The sequence below is a fragment of the Carettochelys insculpta genome, chromosome 6 (genome assembly GCF_033958435.1).
Source record: "Carettochelys insculpta isolate YL-2023 chromosome 6, ASM3395843v1, whole genome shotgun sequence".
NCBI lineage: Eukaryota > Metazoa > Chordata > Testudines > Carettochelyidae > Carettochelys > Carettochelys insculpta.
In genome coordinates this window covers 4,946,473-4,967,690 of record NC_134142.1, presented here as the reverse complement: position 1 = coordinate 4,967,690, position 21,218 = coordinate 4,946,473, and the positions used below count along the sequence as shown (strand labels likewise).

The 21,218-nt window shown below is 44.3% G+C and overlaps 1 protein-coding gene across 1 annotated transcript in view; it reads left to right on the top strand.

Moving 5' to 3' along the window:
- MDGA2 (MAM domain containing glycosylphosphatidylinositol anchor 2) overlaps positions 1-21,218 on the top strand; it is a 683,176-nt gene that overhangs the window by 497,332 nt on the left and 164,626 nt on the right. Inside the window, exon 9 of the mRNA XM_074998506.1 lies at positions 18,984-19,253. Coding sequence (XP_074854607.1) covers positions 18,984-19,253 — 270 coding nt within the window. The remainder of the gene's footprint in view (positions 1-18,983; positions 19,254-21,218) is intronic.

Here is a 21,218-nt window from a genome sequence, read left to right as displayed (position 1 = left end):
ATACTTGGCAGGAGCTGGGAAGTGGAGCCAAAAGGAGAGGGCTGCTTTGGAGCTTCAGAGGGTAGAAGAACTATGAGTTTGATTGTTAGTTTTGGACTTTCAGTTGTATCTTTTTTTACCTCAGAAAGGGGATGCACTTCTCCATGACTAGTCCAGAGGACCAGGCCACTGAAGACCCAGGAAGACAGGCCATCACAGGGCCAAGGAGGTGGTCAAACGGGGTGCAAAAGACACATTCCTGCAATGTGGCCTCCAGGCATGAGCACACACCACTGTAGATGCTCAGGCACTGGGTAAGGGGGCTCACTTTAGTTGCAACTCTGTTCCCTTTGTTCTGCAGGGGATAAGACTGGATCCCCATAACAGTCCTTTTTTAGCCTTAACATCTAGTCATAAGGGGAGTGCTTGTGGCAAAGTGGAAAAACTGCAGAGCTGAGACTGAGACATTAGAAGCAGCAAATTAGCTAGAGTAGGCGGCGATATAAATGGCAATGAGATTGTGTAGGGACTTGAGGTGAAGGCATCAAGCTTCAATCTGAAGCGACAAAAGTCTCCAGGAGCTGTGAAGGGATTGAAGGGATTTGAAGACAGGAAGCAATATGGTCTGGCTGGCAGGGGAGGAAGCAATATGGAGAGAGTGGGGTGGAAGGAGAAAGATCTGAGGAGTCTGGATACATGCCAGGAAAATCTGTGGAAGGTCAGCTCCAGCCGGAGTTCTTTTTTTTTTTTTTTTTTTTTTTTTGAGGGGTCTGAGGGTAGAGAGGATTTCTGGTAACTGCTGGAGGTCCATTCTGGCAAGAAGAAAGGGGAGCAGTGTCTGAGAAACACCATCCACCATATCAAGTTGAAAACAGGCTTCCTGGGGTCTCACCTTCCTTGAGTTGTTGTTTCATGATTTTATTTTTCCCACAACCTGCATCTGAACTTTTAAAATAAATGGGCTGGTTTATGAGCCATGGCTCTGGTGTGTAGCACTTCTGTGCACAATCAGCTCATCCGACTCACAGCCCTACGCAGCTGCTGTTATGTGATTACAAAACTCTGTGTGGTACTCTTTCTCCTTTCTATTGCAGCATTGTTTGGGGATTGCTGTTTCCTTTTATGAATTCATAAAACATTTTGAAACCCGAGTGCACAGTTGGCAAAAACTGAATGCTGCTTCGAATGGGGTCCAAGTGCAAAGTTTGCAATTTTTTTATGTGTATTAACAACTTGCCAGAATAAGCAGGCTCCAATGGCGTGCGGAGAATTGTATTTTCTCTCAGGCTCTTAAGCTGTCAGGCTACTTCTTTGCTAAACATGTAAGTTACAGCTCTTTACAAGCTGGATGTCGGCACAGCCACAAAGGTTCCAAGGATCCTTTGTAATGCTGTTGTTCTTTGTCACGCAGCACGCAGAAGGAATGTCGGCTGTGGTGTAATATGACAAAAAGAAATGGCACAAAGGGCCCGCTCATAAGTGTTCGTGCCAGGGGTGAAATACTGAACTGATCTTGAAAATAATTATTTAAGGAAAATTGACATTACAGAAAATTTCCGTAGCTGCTCAGATGTGGGAGTATGGACCTGGGTATACACAGGGGTAGGTTAGGGTGTTTGTGGGGCCATAGGCTGGGGGGACAAACCCCCTCACCAGTTGTATCGCTGGATGGGTGGGGCAGGGCTAGCCCCTGCAACCTAAGCCCCCTCCCCGTCACGTGCACAGGGTGGGTGTCCTGAGTGAGGGCACAGGGCTGCCCATTTTACTCAGGGCTAATTGGCTGGTGTCTCAGGACATGGGGCCTTGTTGGCCTAGAGGCTAATCCACAAGTGCATAGGCAAAAGAAAGTTAACTTGAGCATCTGTTGGGTGTTCTTCACACAGGATCTGTTAGTGTGGGGAGGCCATGGGTGAGTTCTCACCCCTTACTCACCATTGTCTTCAGCTGTGTTGGTCCTGTCCTCTAGGTCAGAGGAGCCACCACGGTATGTCTCTGGTTCTGTGGGCAGGATGCTGTCTGGACCCATGGCCTCCTGAAGTGCAAACCTCCTAGGTGGGGTTCACTGTCGCAGGTAGTGGCACCTAGACCACTTACACAGAGAAAGAAGGAGTCTTTGCTATGGCCTTAGCTGAGAGCCAGCTGGCTTTTAGCTCAGTCTGTAGAGGACCCTGCACTGAGTTGAAGTTCACCTGTTCTCATGCACACAGAGGAACACAGCTGCTGCGCCAGCCTTTGCCAAGGCTGCCTGCACACTCTTAACAGCCGTAGCGGACAATCCTGATGGGCAAGGGCAGAGCAGGATGACTGATTTGCGATTCTTGTTAATATTATTTGTTTTACCACAGAGCTGAGGAGCCCCAGTATTGCAGCAGGGCGCTGGGTGCTGTACAATGCAGAGCAGGAGACAGGCCTGCCCCCGAAGCTCTGACCATCAAAGTAACAGATGAGACAAGGGCGCAGACAGGTGGGAGAGCAGCAGGGAACGAAGCGGCAGTGTTTGCCAGCATGATAGTCAGTGGACTCTGCACAACAGCCATCTAACTGCTGGCATGGTTTTGGTGGGCCTCATAGGAAAGGAGAGTTTGAAAGAGGGATTTGAAGGTGGTGAATGAGGTATGTTTGTGGTTATCTATCATACAGCCATAGGCGTGGAAGGGCCCTCAAGAGATTATTGAGTCCAGTCTCCTGCACTCATGGCAGGACCAACCACCATCTAGACCACCCAAGGCAGGTGTTTGTCTCACATGCTGTTAAAAATTTCCCATGATGGAAATTCCACAGCCTCCCAGGGCAATTTATTCCACTGCTTAACTCCCCCCACAGGAAGTTGTTTTCCCTGATGGCCAGTCTAAACTTCCCTTGCTTCAATTTAAGACCATTGATTCTTGTCCTACCATCACAAATTAAGGAGAATATTTTTTTCTCCCTCTCCCTTGTTACAATCTTTTAGGTAATTGAAAGCTGCTATCATGTCCCCTTTCAGCCTTCTCTTTTCCATAAGCAAACTCATTATTTCAGACTTCCCTCGTGGGTCATGTTTTCTAGATCTTTAATCGTTTTTATTGATTTCCTTTTAACTTTTTTTTTTCAGTTTGTCCACATCTTTCCTGAAATAGGACATCCAGAACTGGACACAATACTCCAGATGAGGCCTAATCAACACAGAGCAGACCACAAGTATTACTGATTTTGTCTTGCTTACCACACTTCTGTCAATGCATCCCAGAAGGATCTTTACTTTATCCTTTAACCGTATTACACTGTTGACACATATTTAGCTTGTGGTTCACTATGACCCCTAGATCCCTTTCTGCAGTGCTTCTTCCTGGACAGTCATTTGCCATTTTATACACGTGAAACTGGTTGTTCCATCCTAAGTGCAGTACTATTCATCTGGATTTATTGAACTTCATCCTATTTACCTCAGACCACTTCTACAGTTTGTCCAGATCACATTGAATTCTAACCCTACCCTCCAAAGTATTGGTAAGCCCCTTCCATCTTGCAACGCCTCCCCGGGATTATGGGGAGCTGTTCCCAAGCCTGATAATCAATGTGGCGGCTAATGTAACTCTTTAACAGGTGGACAATGGAGACATCATGAGCCTAGTGGAGGCAGGAGCTGACATTCCAATAGTGAATGGGAGAGAAAAGCAGAGGACGTGGATGAGCCTTGAAAGAAAAGCGAAGCAGCCTGCTGATAGAGGAGGGTGAGCCAGTTGAGGGAGGCAAAGAGAAGTCAGAGCAGCACACTAGGAAGATAATTTGTGCTGCAACCTGGTGCATGGAGACAAGCACGGTGAGGTTGGGTCTGCTGCAACCAGGCTGCAGGAAGTTGCTATAGCTGAGACTCAGGATGACAGCAGCCTGGGTGAGAGTTCTTGCAGCATGGGTAGAGAAGAAAAGCTGCATCTTAGGGTACATCTCCACTACCCTGGAGATCAGTCAGGGTTGATCTTCCAGGGTTCGATTCTGCACGCCTAGTGGGGATGTGTGAAATCGACCTACCGGGATCAACAGTTGACCTCTTACTCCTCAATCTTGTCTGGAGTAAGGGAGGTTGATGGGAGAAACTCTCCCATTGTCCTCCCTCATTGAGGATGGCCGGATAAGTTGATCGTAGATGCCTTGAGTCCAGCTATGCAATTGCATAGCTACAGTAGACTTTAAGGTCCGTTGTAGACTTGGCCTTAGCGATTTTACACAACAGTCTGCAAGATTTAGATATACCATGGCTGTGAGGAGCTAGATACAAGGTTCATCCTTTATGATGGGCAGGGAGTGGTGATGCCACCAGTGATCAGAAACAGAGGTAATAGGGAGAGGGGCTCGGGGAGGTGATTAATTGCTCTGTCTTAATAGTGCGAAGCTCGAGACATCCCTGAGGAGACATCAGAGAGACAGCCTGAATTTCACTTTGGGATGGGAGGAGGGACCAGAGCAGAAAGGTCCATGTGTAAAGAATATGGGGACAGGAGAGCGGTTTTTGTTTGTGGATGTGTGTCTTGGCCCAGACACTGATCCGATCCCCTTCTTTCCACGCACTAGGCTGCAGTTGGGGCATCTAAATCCAGCCAGTCCATCAATCTTGGGGCGCACACCCACAGGGTGAAATCCTAAGTGTAACTTCCTTCTGACAGCTGCAACAATTCCTGTGGTATTCTTTTGCCACCAGACTTTGGAGTTATCAACATGGAGGCCACCAGACAAGAGAGGATGCCGAAGGCTACAGAGTCAAAATGGTGGTCACAGCTTGGTAAAGATACGGGCAGAGAGGCATTCATGGCAGTAGTAGCTGCCATCCTAATACTTCATAAGAACTTCATCTTGTCAACCACAGTTAGGGCTGCCAACTATCTAATCCCACAAAACTGAACATCCTTGTTCTCCTTCTTCCCTATGGCCTCTACCCTGCCCTGACTCTTCTCTCCGGCTCCAACCCATTTGCTCCTTTACCCCTCCCTCCATTGTTCTCCCCTCCCCACCCCCACCCCCTCATGTTCATCATGATGGAGAAGGGAGTCAGGGTGCAGGAGGGGGATGTGAGGACAGTGGCAGGCTCTGAGTTGGTCCAGAAATGAGTGGTCCAAGATATGGGAGAGTACTCGAGGTTGGGGCACGGGATGGGGCATGAGGAGAGGGCTTTAGTTGTGGATGTTGGCTCTGGGATAGGGTTAGGGATGAGAGGTTTGTGGGCAGAAAGGGGCTCAGAGCTGGTACAGGGGGTTCAGGTGTGTGAGGTGTGGACTCCCAGAGGAAGTTTGGGGGTGGGAGGAGACTATGGGATGGTGCAGGGATTTGGGGTACAGGATCCCAGCAAGCACCAGTTACTGCAGCCCCCAGGAAGTGGCTTCCAGAGCTGTAGCTGCAGAGAGGCTCTGTGCACATGCTGCTCTTGTGCCCACAAGCACAGTCTCCTCATCTCTCATTGGCTGCATTTCCTGGCCAATGGGACCTGCAGAGCCATTACTGAGCACACTGCCGTCATCCCCGAATAAAGGTTCTGCAGTTTCCGTTGCCTGGGAACCATGACCAAAGGGAGTTGTGGGTCAGCCCCTGTGGGTGAGATAGCAGCATGCTGCCTCTGGCCCTGGCCAGGCACCCAACTGCCACCTCATATGGGCTGCCACAAGCCCAGCTTGAGCTGCCCCCAAGCCCGGCTCCCAGCCCTGCTGTTGCCAGCCCTGCTGGACCACTGATGTTGCGGAACCAAAGAGTGCTATTTGACAGAGGTTCAACCTGTACACCATAGCACCTGCAAGCCCTAATCCTGCAGCAGGACTGCAGTGCATTGGGCACCGTACAAACACAGCACAAAAAGACAGACTCTGCCACAAAGTGTTTGCCATTGAAGAGGAAGCGAACGAGTGGGCTCAGACAGAGTCGGGAGCAGAAGGCAAGAGTGAGACAGTGCTGATTAGCACAGTAGGCAGGGTCTCAGCACACCAGCACACTACTTCGAAGCAGGCGGGGTCCTTTCGAAAAGGAGCCCCGTCGGGACGAGCCGCGCAGCGGCGAGGCGCGTCAATTTCGAAGTGCCACGGCCGCCCGCATGCTAATGAAGCGCTGAATATGTATTTCAGCGCTTCATTAGTAAACTTCAAAATGGCCATTTGCATGGCAATTTAGAAGTTTGGAGCTAGTGTAGACATGGCCCCAGTGTATTAAAAAGCTGTTTTTTTTTAAATATTCTCAGTATTTAGAAACATGTGAATGTAGGTGAAAATATATTGCAGTAGGCAAGTATATATATATATTTTTATTTCCCTCATGTTTTTCAGATGAAAGTGATGTAATTTGCTAGATATGATTGATAACACTGGTATTGGAATTTTTCAGGTTCGTTGGCGTAGGAAAAATCCTGCCTATCCTAATTATCTCTAGTTATCAAAGATGTGATTCAGAAAGGCATCTAATTTACCACCATTCTACTCACACATAATAATGGTGAGATAAAATACCTTGTCTGCACTATGATAAGCAAGCCTATGGTAGACACCGAGTCTCATGGTTTTGAATGTGAGAAAGTGTGTTTTGCTAAACAGGAAAATAATAGATTGCTTTGGACTGAAACAAGAGCTGTAATTCTCTTCAAAAACCTCAGCTAACGTGAGGGAACTGAGAGTACATTTCCGTGTAATTAATAAACAGTCAACAAGTACCTTTATTATTTACAGGGTTTTATACATATGTAAATCTTCAGAGCTGTTTGGTGGTATTTTTAAAATGTGTGTATATTTTATTACATTTGTCTTTAATTAATACTCATGAAAATCTTTCAGAATCTGGGTTGGAGACATCCAGCAACCTGGCTTCTACTGGAAAGATTTTTGGCACTTTTTTGGTGTGTGTGTGTGTGTGTGTGTGTGTGTGTGTGTGGAGACTGTGAATATTATACGTACATAGATTAAAGGTCAGATGAGACCACTAGATTATGTATTCTGATGTATATAACACAGACCAGTAAAAGTCACCAATAACTTGTCTTTGGTGAAAGCATCTTCTAGAAAGGCCCCCAGTCTTGGCAGAATAAATTAGAAAATGGAGAGTTCATTGCTTCCCTTGGTAGTTTGTTCCACTGACTAATTACCCTCACTGTTAATAATATGTGCCTTATTTCTAGTTTGAATCCATGTGGCTTCAGTTCCAGCCACTGGCTCTTGTTCTGTGTTTCTCTGCTAAATCAAAGAATTCTTTAGTACCCAGTGCCAGTTCAAAGATGAGAACAGCGAGGTGCTCGTGAAGCAGGTTGTGAAGCAATGAACACAATATTGCAGTGATCTGTACAAAGCACAGCTGGGCCCAAGTGCCTCAAGAGTGACCGACTGAAGGCGTGAAAGAGATTTCTCTGCCAAGCGTTGAGACTGAGAATGATATTTTGAAGGAGGAAGTAGAAAGAGCAGTGAAAGAATTAAAGGACAATGAAAGCCCTGGAAATGATCAGATCACAGGAGAGATGATCAAATACAGCAGAGAAAGTAGGATTCAGGAAGTACACCAACTATGTGATATAGCAAGGAAAGAAGGGAAGGCACCTAAGCAATGGACAAGATCCAGGCTAGTGACAATCTCCAAGAAAAGAAGTGCATTGGAGTCCAAGAACTAGAGAACGATTTCCCTAACAAGTCATCCAGGCAAGGTGCTGATGATTATACTGACCGGGAGACTGAGAATGCAGGGAGAAGAACATTTCATGGATGAGCAAGTGGGATTCAGGAAAGATAGAAGTTCAATACAGGAGATATTGGCAATAAGATTAATAGAGGAAAGAGCTCGACGAAAGAACAAGAACATCTACTGTTACTTCATCTATTTTGAGAAAGCATTTTACAGCATAGATCAGAAAGTGACTTGGGTAGTGTTGGAGTTGTACGGAGTGGATCCAGACTGATACAGTTGTTGAAAGATATCAATGACAATGTGGATGCAGCAATGAGAATGTGTGGAGAGATGAGAAGTTGGTTTAGAAAGAGTAGATGTACGAGACAAGGAGATCTGATATCACCAAGTATCTTCATCATGCATCTAGAGAGAGTAATGGACAAGAGCAAGGAAAAGGTAGAAGGGATATCAGTTCAAGGGATGAGAATCAACAACCTGAGGTTCATGGATGTTATAGTTAAAATTGAAGAAGGTGAAGAGAAGCTAGCGAGAATGGTGCAGGTGCTAAACAAGGAAGGGAAGCAGTACAGACTAATTATGAACACCAGTAAAACAAATACAATGGTATTTGGAGATTAGGAAATAGGAAGGAAGATCATTGTAGATGGGATCAAACTAGAGAACACAGAGAAGTTCACATATCTGGGGAACAGCATGACGTATGATTTAGACTGTAAGAAGGAAATAGTGACTAGAATATCAAAAACGAGCGAGTGAAGGTAATGGATAAGAACTGGAGAAACAAAATGTTTAGCTTAGGAGCAAAGCTGAGAATCTTGAAAATGTGTGTATTCAGCAGCATGTTGTGCAGATATAAGACGAGAGATAATGAAAGATTAGAAGAGAAGGATATAGGCAATCGGGAGGAGTTGTTATAGAAAAATATTGTTATAGAAGGTCACCAATGAGGAATTATATTGGAAGATACTGCCAAAAGAGAACCTACTGCAGCAGGTTATACAACAGAAGTTACAGCTATTTGGGCACATCTGCAGAAAGAAGGATGAATGAAAAATCAAGACCCTGTTGTTTGGCATAATGAATAGTTCAAATAGCAGAGACAGACCCAACAGAGAGTGGGTAGATGATATAGTAGATTGGTGTGAAGCTAGTGTACAGAAACTAAGCCACTCTGCACTGGGCAGGAAAGATGGAAGGAAATTATGAGGGAGGCATCAGACACCAATGGGCGCTGTTGATGGTGATGTTTCCAATGAAGATACTCATATATAGGTTGAACCTCTCTAGTCCAGCACCCTCGGGACCAAACCAGTGCTGAATGAGTGAATTTGCTGAACCATGGAGGTCAATATTGTCTAGCACCATTACCAAGACTTCCACTGCTTAATGGGCTCTTTAGAAGACATTTAGTGAGTAAATTAGAGCTAAATAACAGTACAGAACACTGAGAGCCAGGGCTCATGGCGGGAAACAAACTTTATGGACTCCTTTTGAAAGGCCCCCCCTCTACACAGGCAGCGTGGGATTATTAAGTGTCACTTTTGAATCACTGCAGCTGCCATTATGCTAATGAGGTGCTGCATATTCATGGAAGTGCCTCATTAGCATCTTCCAGCCTCACTCACTACGATGCCCCTTCCGAAAGGAAGGGGCTAGTGTAGACACAGCTTGTAAGTATCTCAATGACAGCTATGTTCTTTAGACCTCAAATACTTTCTGTGGTTCTTTTATGAACCTTCAATTTTGCAACATCCTTGGAGTCTCTGATCTACTTTAGAGATGCCTAAAATTTAATCTCTATTTAAAAATGCCATATTTATTTTCCCTAATTGTCCTTTCCGACCTCAGTAGCCAGAATACGAAACTAGGAATTCCTGCAGTCTGACACTGATGTCTTCCATTACCTTGGGAGAATCACCTCACCACCTTTGCATACCCAGACAGGGCTCTCTGTAATCTAGTTCACAGTTTGTTCACAGTCATCAAGAAGGCACAGTTGAGTATGGCTGGCTGAGAAGCAGACCTGCCATCTGCTCCTAGTCACTTTCCTTCCTTTGCCATTTGTGTACTTTTTACATTTAGTTTGTTTCAGAGGTGCTGGTTTGGGAGCCATTTAAGATTCCCACATCAGCATTTATACAAACGTCTATAAGTAAGCAGCAGGGGAGCACTGATGGAGCTGGATGTGTTTCCCACTCCCTTCTTCCAGCCCAGCTGCTCCTTCGGCAGCTGCTTCCCCCAGACAGCTGGGCTGCAGCTCTGAAAACTTTTTCTCCCTTGTTAAAGAGGCAGAATCAAGAGCTAAGAAGCTTGCAGGGCAGCTTTTCCAAAGTGGCCCCTGAAGAGCCATTGGAGGAAAAGGAGGGCTCAGACTTTGCAAGGGGTAGGCGTTCTCATGGGATTTCTGAGTCTATATACTACTGCAGGGGTCTATGACGGTTTGCACAAAAATTAGTCCAGCTGCTCGTGGGTAGTTGCCTTCATGACCTGCACCCAGATGAGGAGGCGCTCCTGAGGCATTGCTGCACATTGCCCCTATGAGATTTGGTTTTGCTTTGTTAAATTCTGTGGTTTATGTAATACAGCAGATGATCAAAACAAACTCTTTTTGGGTTACGTTTTCTGAATTTCCTCTCTTTGCTCTGAACTCTGGGTTCAAATAAGCCCCAAAGCAGAACTCAGAGCCTGTAGCAATGGCTGCATTTCACCTTGTGCATCATAGTCATGGAAGAGCTATAATTTGGGGTGACTTTGATATACAATCATAAACTGGCTCAGGTTCACTTGAAAGACGTGAACTTTGCTTGACCTTTCAACAAACACGGTCTGCATTTGTAAGGAGAAATAGCACCAGCTATTTTTCTTGTACTTGTGAGATGTTTGCAAATGTTTCGGTTTAACAATGGGATCTACAGAAAATAGCCGCCCTTCCCTTCTTACTGCCTGAGCCTGCAAACACAGCTGAGCAACTTTGCCAAGGAAGACAGTGAGATTAGTAGTCTAGAAGGAATTATTCTCAAACTATTTTGCAGATCAGCTATCGGTATAGATCAAATGATGTTGGAAAGGAATGGAAAACATAGATGAATTATATATGCAAATATAATATAATATATAATATAATATAATATAATATAAATTGTCTGTGTATATATACAAACACTCACACACACACATGCAAGCATACAGAAATTCTTCAAGTATATTTCCCACGTCCCAGTGTACTTAAAATGTGCATGGTTAGGAATCAATACATTCATGTGTTTAATTCTAATCCATGCAGGTATGCTTCCTAAATTCAGAGACTAGGAAAAATGAATCAGGGACCCAAACTTGGGCACAAAAATAAAAGAAATGCAGTAGGATCTCAGAGTTGTAAACATTAGTGTTATGAACTGACCAGTCAAGCACACACCTAATTTGGAAACACATGGACACAGAAGTGACAAAAAAAAAAAAAAAAAAGGAACTCAGTACAGTGCTGTGTTAAACAAAAACTAGTAAAATAATCCTGGGGAAGATTTAAAAAAAAAGTTTTGACAAGTTAGGGAAATTGTTTCTGTGTGCGTTTCATTTAAATTGGGATTTTTCTTTTGCAAAATAAAGTTCCAGACGTGAATTACGGCAGTGTTAATTTGTAAACTTGTGAAAGAAATGTAACATTCAGTTTAGGGTTATAAACATTTTAGAGTTACAAACAATCTCCAGTTGGCCTTCATTATTAAGCATCATACAAATATCAGCATCTATCTTATGTGCTATTCCATCAGTAGCTGGGAAAAATGCCATTTAAGTGATACTTCAGTGATTCTGACTTTTCAACTGCCTGTCCCTCAGGCAACAGAGTAATTTGCAATATGTTTGTCAGTCATTGCAATGACACTTGTTTAAATTTGTCTCTATGTTGCCAGCATTTTATGCACTGTAAAATAACACGGGTGTCCAGAAATGAAACGCTTATCAGTCTTCCCCAAATTTAGGATTATATTTACATTTGCAAATCCACATTGTCTGTTATTCTTCATGGAAGAGCAGACGTGGATTTCTAATAACAAATAATATGAAGAGAGCCAGGCCCAATTTCTGCCCAGATTCTAGGAAATGCTCATGGGACAACAAACAAACAGCCCCCAGCTCAACTTAGCCTGGTGGCCCGTGTTACAGACTTACGATATACAGAGCAATAGAAGAGCTGACTGGGACGTACTTCAGTGAAGAGACAGCCAGATCGCTTCTTTAGTCTTTTGATAGCTTTGGAGACACCAGGGCCATCTCTAGGGGGTGATGGCCCAGGACAAGTCCCCTCCCCCTGGTCCCAGTCTCTGCCCTTCCTTCGCCTCTTGCCACCTCTGCTCTGCCCCTGCCCTGTCTCCCACTTTACCCCTTTGCCCAAGCCCAGCTCCTCCTGCACACCTTCCTCCCCTGCTCTTCCCCCTCCATTCCCACATTGCACCCTTTTCTGGAAGGCCCCTGCACCAAGCTCAGCAAGCTGGGGTGTTAACAAGGGGCATGGTGTGGGGTGGCAGCAGGGTTGGTTGGGCCCTCAAGGCGCTCACCTCCTATTCGGCTCTGCGTCCCTGCCCATCTCTCAGCCTGCCCCTGTGGTGACGCACAGCGGAGGTGGAGCACAGTGGGCTAGGAGAAGGGTGAGGGAGCACTCCAGTTCCCACCACTGCAGTGAGTGGGGAGCCCAGCCACTGCTGGTGCCCCACACCAGGCCCCCCCCCAGGTAATCACTGGGCTGTCATGGAACCACAGGTCCCATCCACAGGAAGGTTGAGGTGGCCATCGTGGGGGTTCCCCAAAGCTTGGGGCCTCGAGTGACTGCTCCAAGGTATCCTATGGACAGGACAGTTTTGGGAGAGAGCCCAAGCATGCCTGTTTGTCAATATGCTGGAGGTGCGCATAATTAAAGACAAGTCACTTCAGGAGAGCACTGTCAGTCCTGTGGACTCGAGTCCAAAAGCCCTTCCACTGATGATATATGTCGTGTTCAGCTTCATCCTCTGCTGAATTAGAAAGGTGGCTTTGATGAGGTCTCGTATCTAGATAGACTCACCAGCTATCGCTATCAGGTATTGTTGTTAGCAACTTTCTTCTCTGCATTGATATTGTGGAGGCATTGAGGAAATAAAATTTCCCATCTGTTGATTTATTTATTTCTGAGTCCCCCTCTAGCAGCCGTGACATCCCACCGAGCTTTACTCTCCATGAAGGCGTGCAGATAATTCTCTATGGTCAGACTAATTGTTGTTGTTTGTTATTTGGGGGTTTGATCCCTTCTGGTGATTGATTTCCTAGGTACTGCGCCCTAGAACCTCATTCCCCCAGAGTTGTTAGAAATATGAAGTATAAACCTATGCGAGTAGTTTTGTACTTTGCCGTCTTACCTTGAAATAGCTGAGCAGTCATCATATCTTGCCAAAGGGTCCCACCTAAATTCTACCTCAAGTTCTATCCCATCATAGTAATTGTTTTCCCTTTCTTGTTGGTGTCCTTTATAAAAGGTTGAATAAATTTTAATAGTGTTTGTTGCTAGGGAACTAAACAGTCTGAGCCCTCTAACCCCCAACAGTTTTAACTCTTTATTGCTGTACAATGACAGGGTCATGTTAACAAGTTCAACTCTCTGGGCCTATTTATTACTTTGAAATTGACACAACAGGTTTCCATGCTGTGAGGTCTGTCCTGGTTATTTCACTTTTTGTTAAATACAGCTACAACTCTTATTACCAGCAAAGATAAAATCAGTCATGAATGAGAGTTCTCATAGAATCGTAGACATATGCCACGAAGCCTCTTACTACAGGACAAGCCCGAGAGAGAAACCAACAGAACACCACTAGCCATCACTTACAGTCCTCAGCTAAAACCTCTACAGCGCATCATCAGGGATTTACAACCCATCCTGGACAATGATCCCCCACTTTCACAGGCCTTGGGAGGCAGACCAGTCCTTGCCCACAGACAACCTGCCAACCTGAAGCAAATCCTAACCAGCACCTATACACCGCACCACAGTCACTCTAACTCAGGGACCCATCCATGCAACAAACCTCGTTGCCAGCTCTGCCCACATATCTACACCAGCAACACCATTACAGGACCTAACCAGATCAGCCACACCATCGTGGGTTCATTCAGCTGCACATCTACCAATATAATTTATGCCATCATGTGCCAGCAATGCCCCTCTGCTATATACATCGGACAAACTGGACAGTCTCTACATAAAAGAACAAACGCACGCAAATCAGATATCAGAAATGGCAATATACAAAAACCCATAGGAGAGCACTTCAATCTCCCGGGCCACACAGTAGCAGACTTAAAAGTAGCTATCCTACAGCAAAGAAATTTCAGGACCAGGCTCCAAAGAGAAATTTCTGAGCTACAATTCACCTGCAAATTCGACGCCCTCAGCTCAGGCTTAAACAAAGACTGCGAATGGTTGGCTAAATACAGAAGCAGCTTCCCCTCCCTTGGTGTTCACACCTCCAGATCAGCTGCTGGTAGTAACCCTCATCCTTCCTGACTGAGCTAACCTTATTATCCCCACCCTTGCTCTGGCTTTACACCTGGCCCTGCAGATTTCCAAGACCAGCATCTGATGAAGTGAGTCTGTGCTCACAAAAGCTCATGCTCAAAACTTTCTGTTAGTCTATAAGGTGCCACAGGACCCTTCGTTGCTGTCATAGAATCATAGAAGATTAGGATTGGAAGAGGCCTCTGGAGGTCATCTAGTCTGACCCTTGCTCAAAGCAGGACTAACCCCAATTCAGTCTGGTTATTTTTTTTTCCAATCAATAGGTATGGGTGGGTCATACTGAGTGTGAGGCTCATTTTTAAAGAGATTTTGCTCTTTTTAAAACAAAGAAACTTTTATTTAGATGGCAAATATCACCCAAAAATAAAACCCCCATATATGCCCCTATCTGGCCAGTATCTGGCTTAGGGAATGGGAGTTCTCAATTACACTTGTGGATTTTACATGCCATTCTTCTATCAGGAGTGAAGGCCTTCCCTTCTCAACCCCCATCCCCACCCTCAGATTTGTGGTTCCCTATGATTTCCCTTAGAGATCTGATTCCTCCAGAGTTGTGCTGCACTGACAAGGATGTCACCTCCATCTTGTAGCATCCCATGAACTGCATAGTTCCAGCAGGAATTTCCCAGCTCACATGCTACCTGCTCTGTAGTAGGTTATGGTGGGAGAGGGGAAATTTTCACTAATATGGGATGATATTAATGCAAATTACTGTGCACTCTGTGAACAAAAGGGCTTTTGGTGGGGGGTGGAGGTGGAGAAGGGTGTTGGAACCAAACATAGCCCAGTCACTCCTTCTCCCTACTCAATGTTGCAAAATCTCAAAGGAGAAGTTCCATGGAGCCAGGGGGAAGGGAAATGGATGGAGGATGAGAGCCTGACCTTGTTAGCCTCCATACACAAGTCACAAAGTTGTAACAATCCCCTGACCTAATGCGTTTCATCTTCCCCTTCTCGGAGGGGTGTTCTGGTGACTACCCCATCAGAATTGATTGCAAACTCTTGCACCAGGAGAGCTTTGCAGAGAACAGCAATTCTGTTTTGTGGAGCATTTCAGAATTCTCTAGTTTAGTTACTTTCTGATTTGCAGCAAAAGCTGAACCACTCAAAGTTCTTTGCAAAACAGAAAGTGAGAACTGCTGGTTTGGAAACACTCCTTCAACAGGGAATGCCACATTGCAGGCTGAACAGGAGCCCAGGGTTTAACAGCTCTGGCAGTGCTAGTGAAGCTGGGACCTCAGAGTTTGGGGCCCTCCATACGCTTGGCTCCCCATCAGCCCTCCAGGTCAGTTGCCGATGGGCTGTAAGACTGGAATTGTGGCCTTCCCAGCAACTAAGAAGCCAGGCCAATGAACTGGCAGGAAAACAGGTCAGTTTTGAAACCTGTCCACATTCGTCAATGACAGACTGTGTAGTTCCAGGGTTTGGGAATTATCTGCTCATGATACTGAACCAGGCCTTGCGGCTGTGCAGTGTGGCTTCCTGTCAAGTCCGTCTCTGTTAGCATCATTTGCGTACAGAAAACTTATGAAGAGGTTGGAAACAAAATCAGGAGTTTGCTGTTTCAGAAGCTGTACATCCTTTGGGACTCTTAATGGGCCATCTCCTCAGCTAGTTTCAACCTGTAGAGCTCCATGCAAGTTACAGCAGGTGCTGTAGATCTCACCCAATTAATTGTGAGCCTGTTGACGAAGGCCTAAACTACAGTGCCAGTGGTGTAGAGGCCCCAAGGTGACAGAATGGGAGGCCACAAAAGATGCAGAGGAACAGGGTGTGCACAAGCTGGGTGAGGATCAGAGCTTGGAATTATGGAAGTGTGGATCCATCTGTATTCTGTAAGTTCATCCAAGCCCTTATGTCGAGGTGTCTCTCCCCAGAGCTAGCGTATGCTACCTCAACATACTGTGAACAAAATTCCTCCACTCGGCATGACTATCTCTGCCCATGTACTTTCCTTCATGCCAGTAACGTTTCCCCCACTCCCCCCCATAGCTTTCAAGGTACTTAAACTCATTTTTAAAAGGTCAGTCTTGCTGATTGTTACACGGAAACAAAGTACAACTGCTGAATACCATCAGGTGTTACACACATTGTCTAACATTGATATGCTGCAAGGTTTAGTTACATTTAAAGTGTGCCGGTTGAGTTGTTTTTAAGCTGCAGGCAATTAGTAGCGCCATAGCATGCGTGTGGGGAGTGGCATTCATTTTCAGTTTACATCATTCACAAGTTCAGTGCCAACAGTTTGAAGGCTGTAGGGATCTGTGCTAAATAAGCCAAAATCAGTGAATAATCTAAGCACAATATGTTTTTGAACAGCTGCTGTCAGTAGATAGGAACATATTAAACATCAAAACGCACCCAGTAAAGATTTTTCTCCAGTAGCAATTTTCTGTTTAATTGACTTTTCAGTGGGAAATGCAGGTTCAGCAAAATTAGAAAATTCCAGGGGAAAACTAAATGAAATACTTGGTGTTTTGTTTTCTTTTTTTTGTTTGTTTGTTTGTTTTGTTTGTTTTGGTTTTCTCACTTTAAATTTAAATGTTAATATTCATGCAGTCAAACTGACATCTGCCCATACAGCCACATTGCCTCATGGGAGCTGAAATTTAGGTGTCTCTTACTCACTTCCTTTTTTTTCATTAGGTCAAAAGCAAAGGTTGACCCCTCAGAATTTCCCACAGAGCCAAAGTTCCAATTTTCATTTAGTTTTGTTCTGCGGTAAACTAGTATCACAAACACACCCCGTTTTTTACTTATTAACACTGAACAATCTGAAATTTGTCATATACTGCAGATAAATCCTGGTGTCTCTAGGCTGTCTTAGAGCTGCTGCATTGCAGGATCCTTAGTAGGAGCAGCCACAGCCACTATCTACTACAAATTCCTTGATGTAAGGATGCTTTACTGTCCATTAAATGGCTGACGTTGAAAGGTTTGATATAGTTTTAGAGGTTTTACATTACACTGCATCCCCTAAAGACACGAACATGGGCTGAAATCTGCCTTAGGACTTTTGGAAAGCTGAGAGAGAGTAAGCGAGAGAGAGAGTTTAATCACCCTCTCGAGAAAAAGGAGTGAGGCATAAATTTCTGGGCTCCGCAGAGTGCATGCACTTTTATCATGCCATACAAAGCCTCTTGTACTGCACTGTTTCAAGCACAACCACAGAGGTCTTTGCTTCTCAACAGGCAGTTACCTGAATGAAAGTTCTACCCCATTAATACCCATCACACGGAAGGAAAGCTTCATGCAAGAGAGCGGTTTCTCTGTAGGGAGCTTTGACGTGTTTGGAATGAGTAAGCCAGGGTTTCTTGCAGTAATGATTGTACCTAGGGTTTGCTCTGAAAGTAAGACCTATTCATCCTTTTAATAGGGATATGTAGATTTTGCATAACTTTCTGGAGTAGGAGCCTTTCCAGATTGTGTTCTTCTGAGACCAATAAAAAGAAGCAATCAAGACACACAGCTTTCAAGATGTTTTTTTCTCTAAAAATGTGACTTATTTACCACCAAATATCTCCCTCTTTCTTACTCTGATCTGGAGAGCTACTCAGAAAGTTCTGGCTAGAGCAGGACAAAGCCATGTTGTTTTTGTTTTTAACCTACACAATTTTGTATTTTTTTTGTGTTGTTTTATTCCAAGATGGTATGAAAACCAAAAGACTTCAGATTTTCATGTCAGCTCCTCACCACCACCACCACCTAATACTTTATTTTGGTTTAATTTGATAGCTGTAAATTGTTTTAATGTCCTATGTAAAAACAATGTATATGGTTCCTAAAAGGCGTTTTGAAAGAAAATATCAATTTTTTCAGTCTGATAATGTCAGAATGGGATATTTAATGAAAAACCTCATTTTCGATAATATTCAAATACAATTTTGTCAAAATCAACTTTTTAAAAGAAAAAGTTTTTAGTTCTGGGGGGAAAACACCTCTGCATTGCAATTAGAAAGCCATTGACAGGTGAGAGAAAAGTTAAGGTGTATCAAGTTTTTGCATAGCTTTATGCCATTTGAGTAAAAACATCTAAGTAAAAACATCTAAAAAAGTGCTAAGTACCCACCAGGCGTGCACTAATTGTAGGACTAAACCTGCTAAACATGTAGATGGGAAAGACAAAGACAGGAGTGCTCTCTTGACTTCCTGGAAGCAATACCCTCATGAGAACCGTATCAGATTATCTCTTGTCCTCTTCAGCCACTACAAAGGAAGGGGGTGCTGAGTTTTGTACCAGAGTATCACCCCTATTCTGTTCTGTTCAGGTGCTTTTACTGTGCTGCTCACTGTATTCCTGGCACTCTGCAAGGTGGCTCACCCCGCAGGAATACAAGCCTGAAAGAAGTAGATATTTCAGATATTTTGAGCTCCATCCACATGCAACTTTTTATCTCTATTCCCAAGTCCATGGTCCTATAGCATCCTTCCTGCCTTCCCCCTTGCCCCAAGAGCTCTGATTCTTCATCGCAATCCACCCTTGGCATGCCACTGGAAAGGGTGAATTCTGTTGTCTCCTACCCTCATTAAAAACAAGAGCAAGTACAGAAAGAACAGTGTCAATATAGCTGAATTTTGTCTAATGGGCATAGACTGTAAAAGATTGCAGTCCAATACTCTGGATGTGTGACTTTTGTTAACAAATGTTCCCAATGTCAGTTATCCAACTCCATTTTCAAGGGCATGTGATATTTTCACCTTATTGTAACCCATAACCCATTTGTTTTTGTTATTGTTGGTTGGGTTTTTTGGTCAGTTGAGGGCGGGGGTTCCATTATTTTCCATATTTATGCTGTTTCCTGGATGACCATCTGTAATCATCTGCCTTCTACAGATCCTCCTGCTGTGGAGCCAACATTTCTGGAGATTCGGCAGGGCCAGGGTCGAAGCATCACTATGAGTTGCCGAGTGCTGAGAGCATATCCAACTCGGGTTCTGACATATGAATGGAGACTGGGCAGTAAGTTGCTGCGAACTGGTCAGTTTGATGCTCAAGACTCTACAGAATACATCGTAAGCAGCCTTTCCAGGGACAGTTATGGGATTTACAATTGTAACATCATGAATGAAGCCGGGATAGGCCGATGCAGCTTCCTCGTTACAGGTAAGTTTTCCGATGAGTTGTGGCAATATGGTATTGTCTGTCAGAAAAAAGGAGAATGAAAGCTTTTTAGCTATCTACATGTGTCTTACAGTAATACGGCCAGGGCTCAAGTGGATTTATTTTTAGCATTAGATTTGCGTATTTGGTAACACACATGCCACGTAATTCCTTATACTTGAATTAAAGCAATGTTGTCAATGAAATATGTTATTAAGCACTTCTCATTGGTGCAAGAACAAAAATTGCAACTACTGTTCTGATTAAGATGGAAATCAAATACTTTCATTATGTCTGCAGACATTTATGGATGAGATTTTGACATAACAAGGCATTACTGGGAGACCAAACAGATGAAAATTTTACAATCAACCTTAACTTTTTCATTGGCTTATGATAGGGTAAAATTAAGAATGGGTCCTAATCAAAACTCACTATTCAATCAACTTTTCTACAGTGAGGGTTTGCACTCTGTATCTCTCATTAAAAGACGTATGTTGGGAGTTTAAGAGGTGGTGGTGCCATACCACAAAGTCAGGTGTGATTTACAGTCTCAGCTTCAGTTTAGCCATAACACACAATCACTGTACTAAGCTTAACTGTGAGTTTGTAACATTCTTTAATCTTCAGCCTTAATCATGGAGTGGGCATGCAGATGGGCATGTGCTTAAGGAGAATGGGCATAGAGTATAAAGGAGCTCTGATAGATAAAATGTTGGCTCTCCTTTGAAAATAAGTTGTTATTGAACATATACTTCTATTCAAAAGTCTGGTCTCAGTAAGACCTCACTGCGCAGTTTATGCTGGCAGTTAGCACTGTGCCTGGCAGCTAATGCTTACAGGATTGTGCCCATTACGAAGTGATCACTGTGCATTGTGGTGCAATCTGCTTTACAAATCCTAAATGTAAAGGAGTGGATGAAATTGAATTCAACCCCATTAGTTAACAGATGTTGAATGTGGTGGTAGACCAAAGAAAGGTGAAGGAGATTCCAAAGTGTTAAGATGTTTTGTTTTATTTTTAACAAGTGCTTTCTTGCCATCTTTTTCTCAACATTGGCACCGTAGATCTCTGCACACCAAGCAACTGTGTCTAGGTGAATACTTTAGTGAATGATGCCTATAGTCCTTGCAAAATTTAATCAAGCTTTAAGGTGGCCTGTCTGTTTTGGTCCTACATGAATGCAGTTGTTACCAGGGACCCTATGTTTTTGCAACAACTGCAGTTCCCAAGCATTGGTGTTTAATCCACAGGGTGTCTAGAAGGGAAACTAGAGAAAAAGGCCATTTCCTCCAATGAATCAATGAAATACAATTTACTGTTCATCACTCTTCAGACCCAGAACCCTGGAAGGCTATTCTAAGGCAATTATTTTGCTGAGATTGGGGTAATACGTGTGGCCTCAGTGTGATTTATTACTGTGACAAAACAAGGAACCTAACCAAAATTAGTAGTGAAACAGTTTTTATCATGTGTTCAGCACCCCTCCCATGGTGCTCCCCATTCTCTGTTTTATCGGTAACATAATGTGTATTTAGCTCTTACTGTGCTATTCATAACAAGAAAATAGCCTCTTCTGATGTGACCTCTATGCTTTTCTCAGTTGTTCAGATGAAAGACTGGATGGTCATGGTTAGCGGTGTGCAGTCAAAACCCTTCTCTCAAATTAACAGGGGAAATGCAGCCCAGGGGACATATTCTGCTTCTAGAGCTCAGCAAGGGAGGTGAAGTTACCCTGATTGAAGAGAGAGAAAATGGGACGCGGGATGAGCAGCAGTGGTAATGGCTGCCACAGGCCCTGAAGCAAAGTGGGAGGCGGGGCCTGATTCTAAGCTCCAGAAGGGGCAGGGCCAAGAGTGAAAGGGGTGGGGCCAATTGAGTTAGCTTTCAACACTGCCAAGATTGTAGCTCTGGGGCTCCTCTCCCACTCCCTCACAGCCAGGAAGCTGACAGTCGTGGGGGGGCTT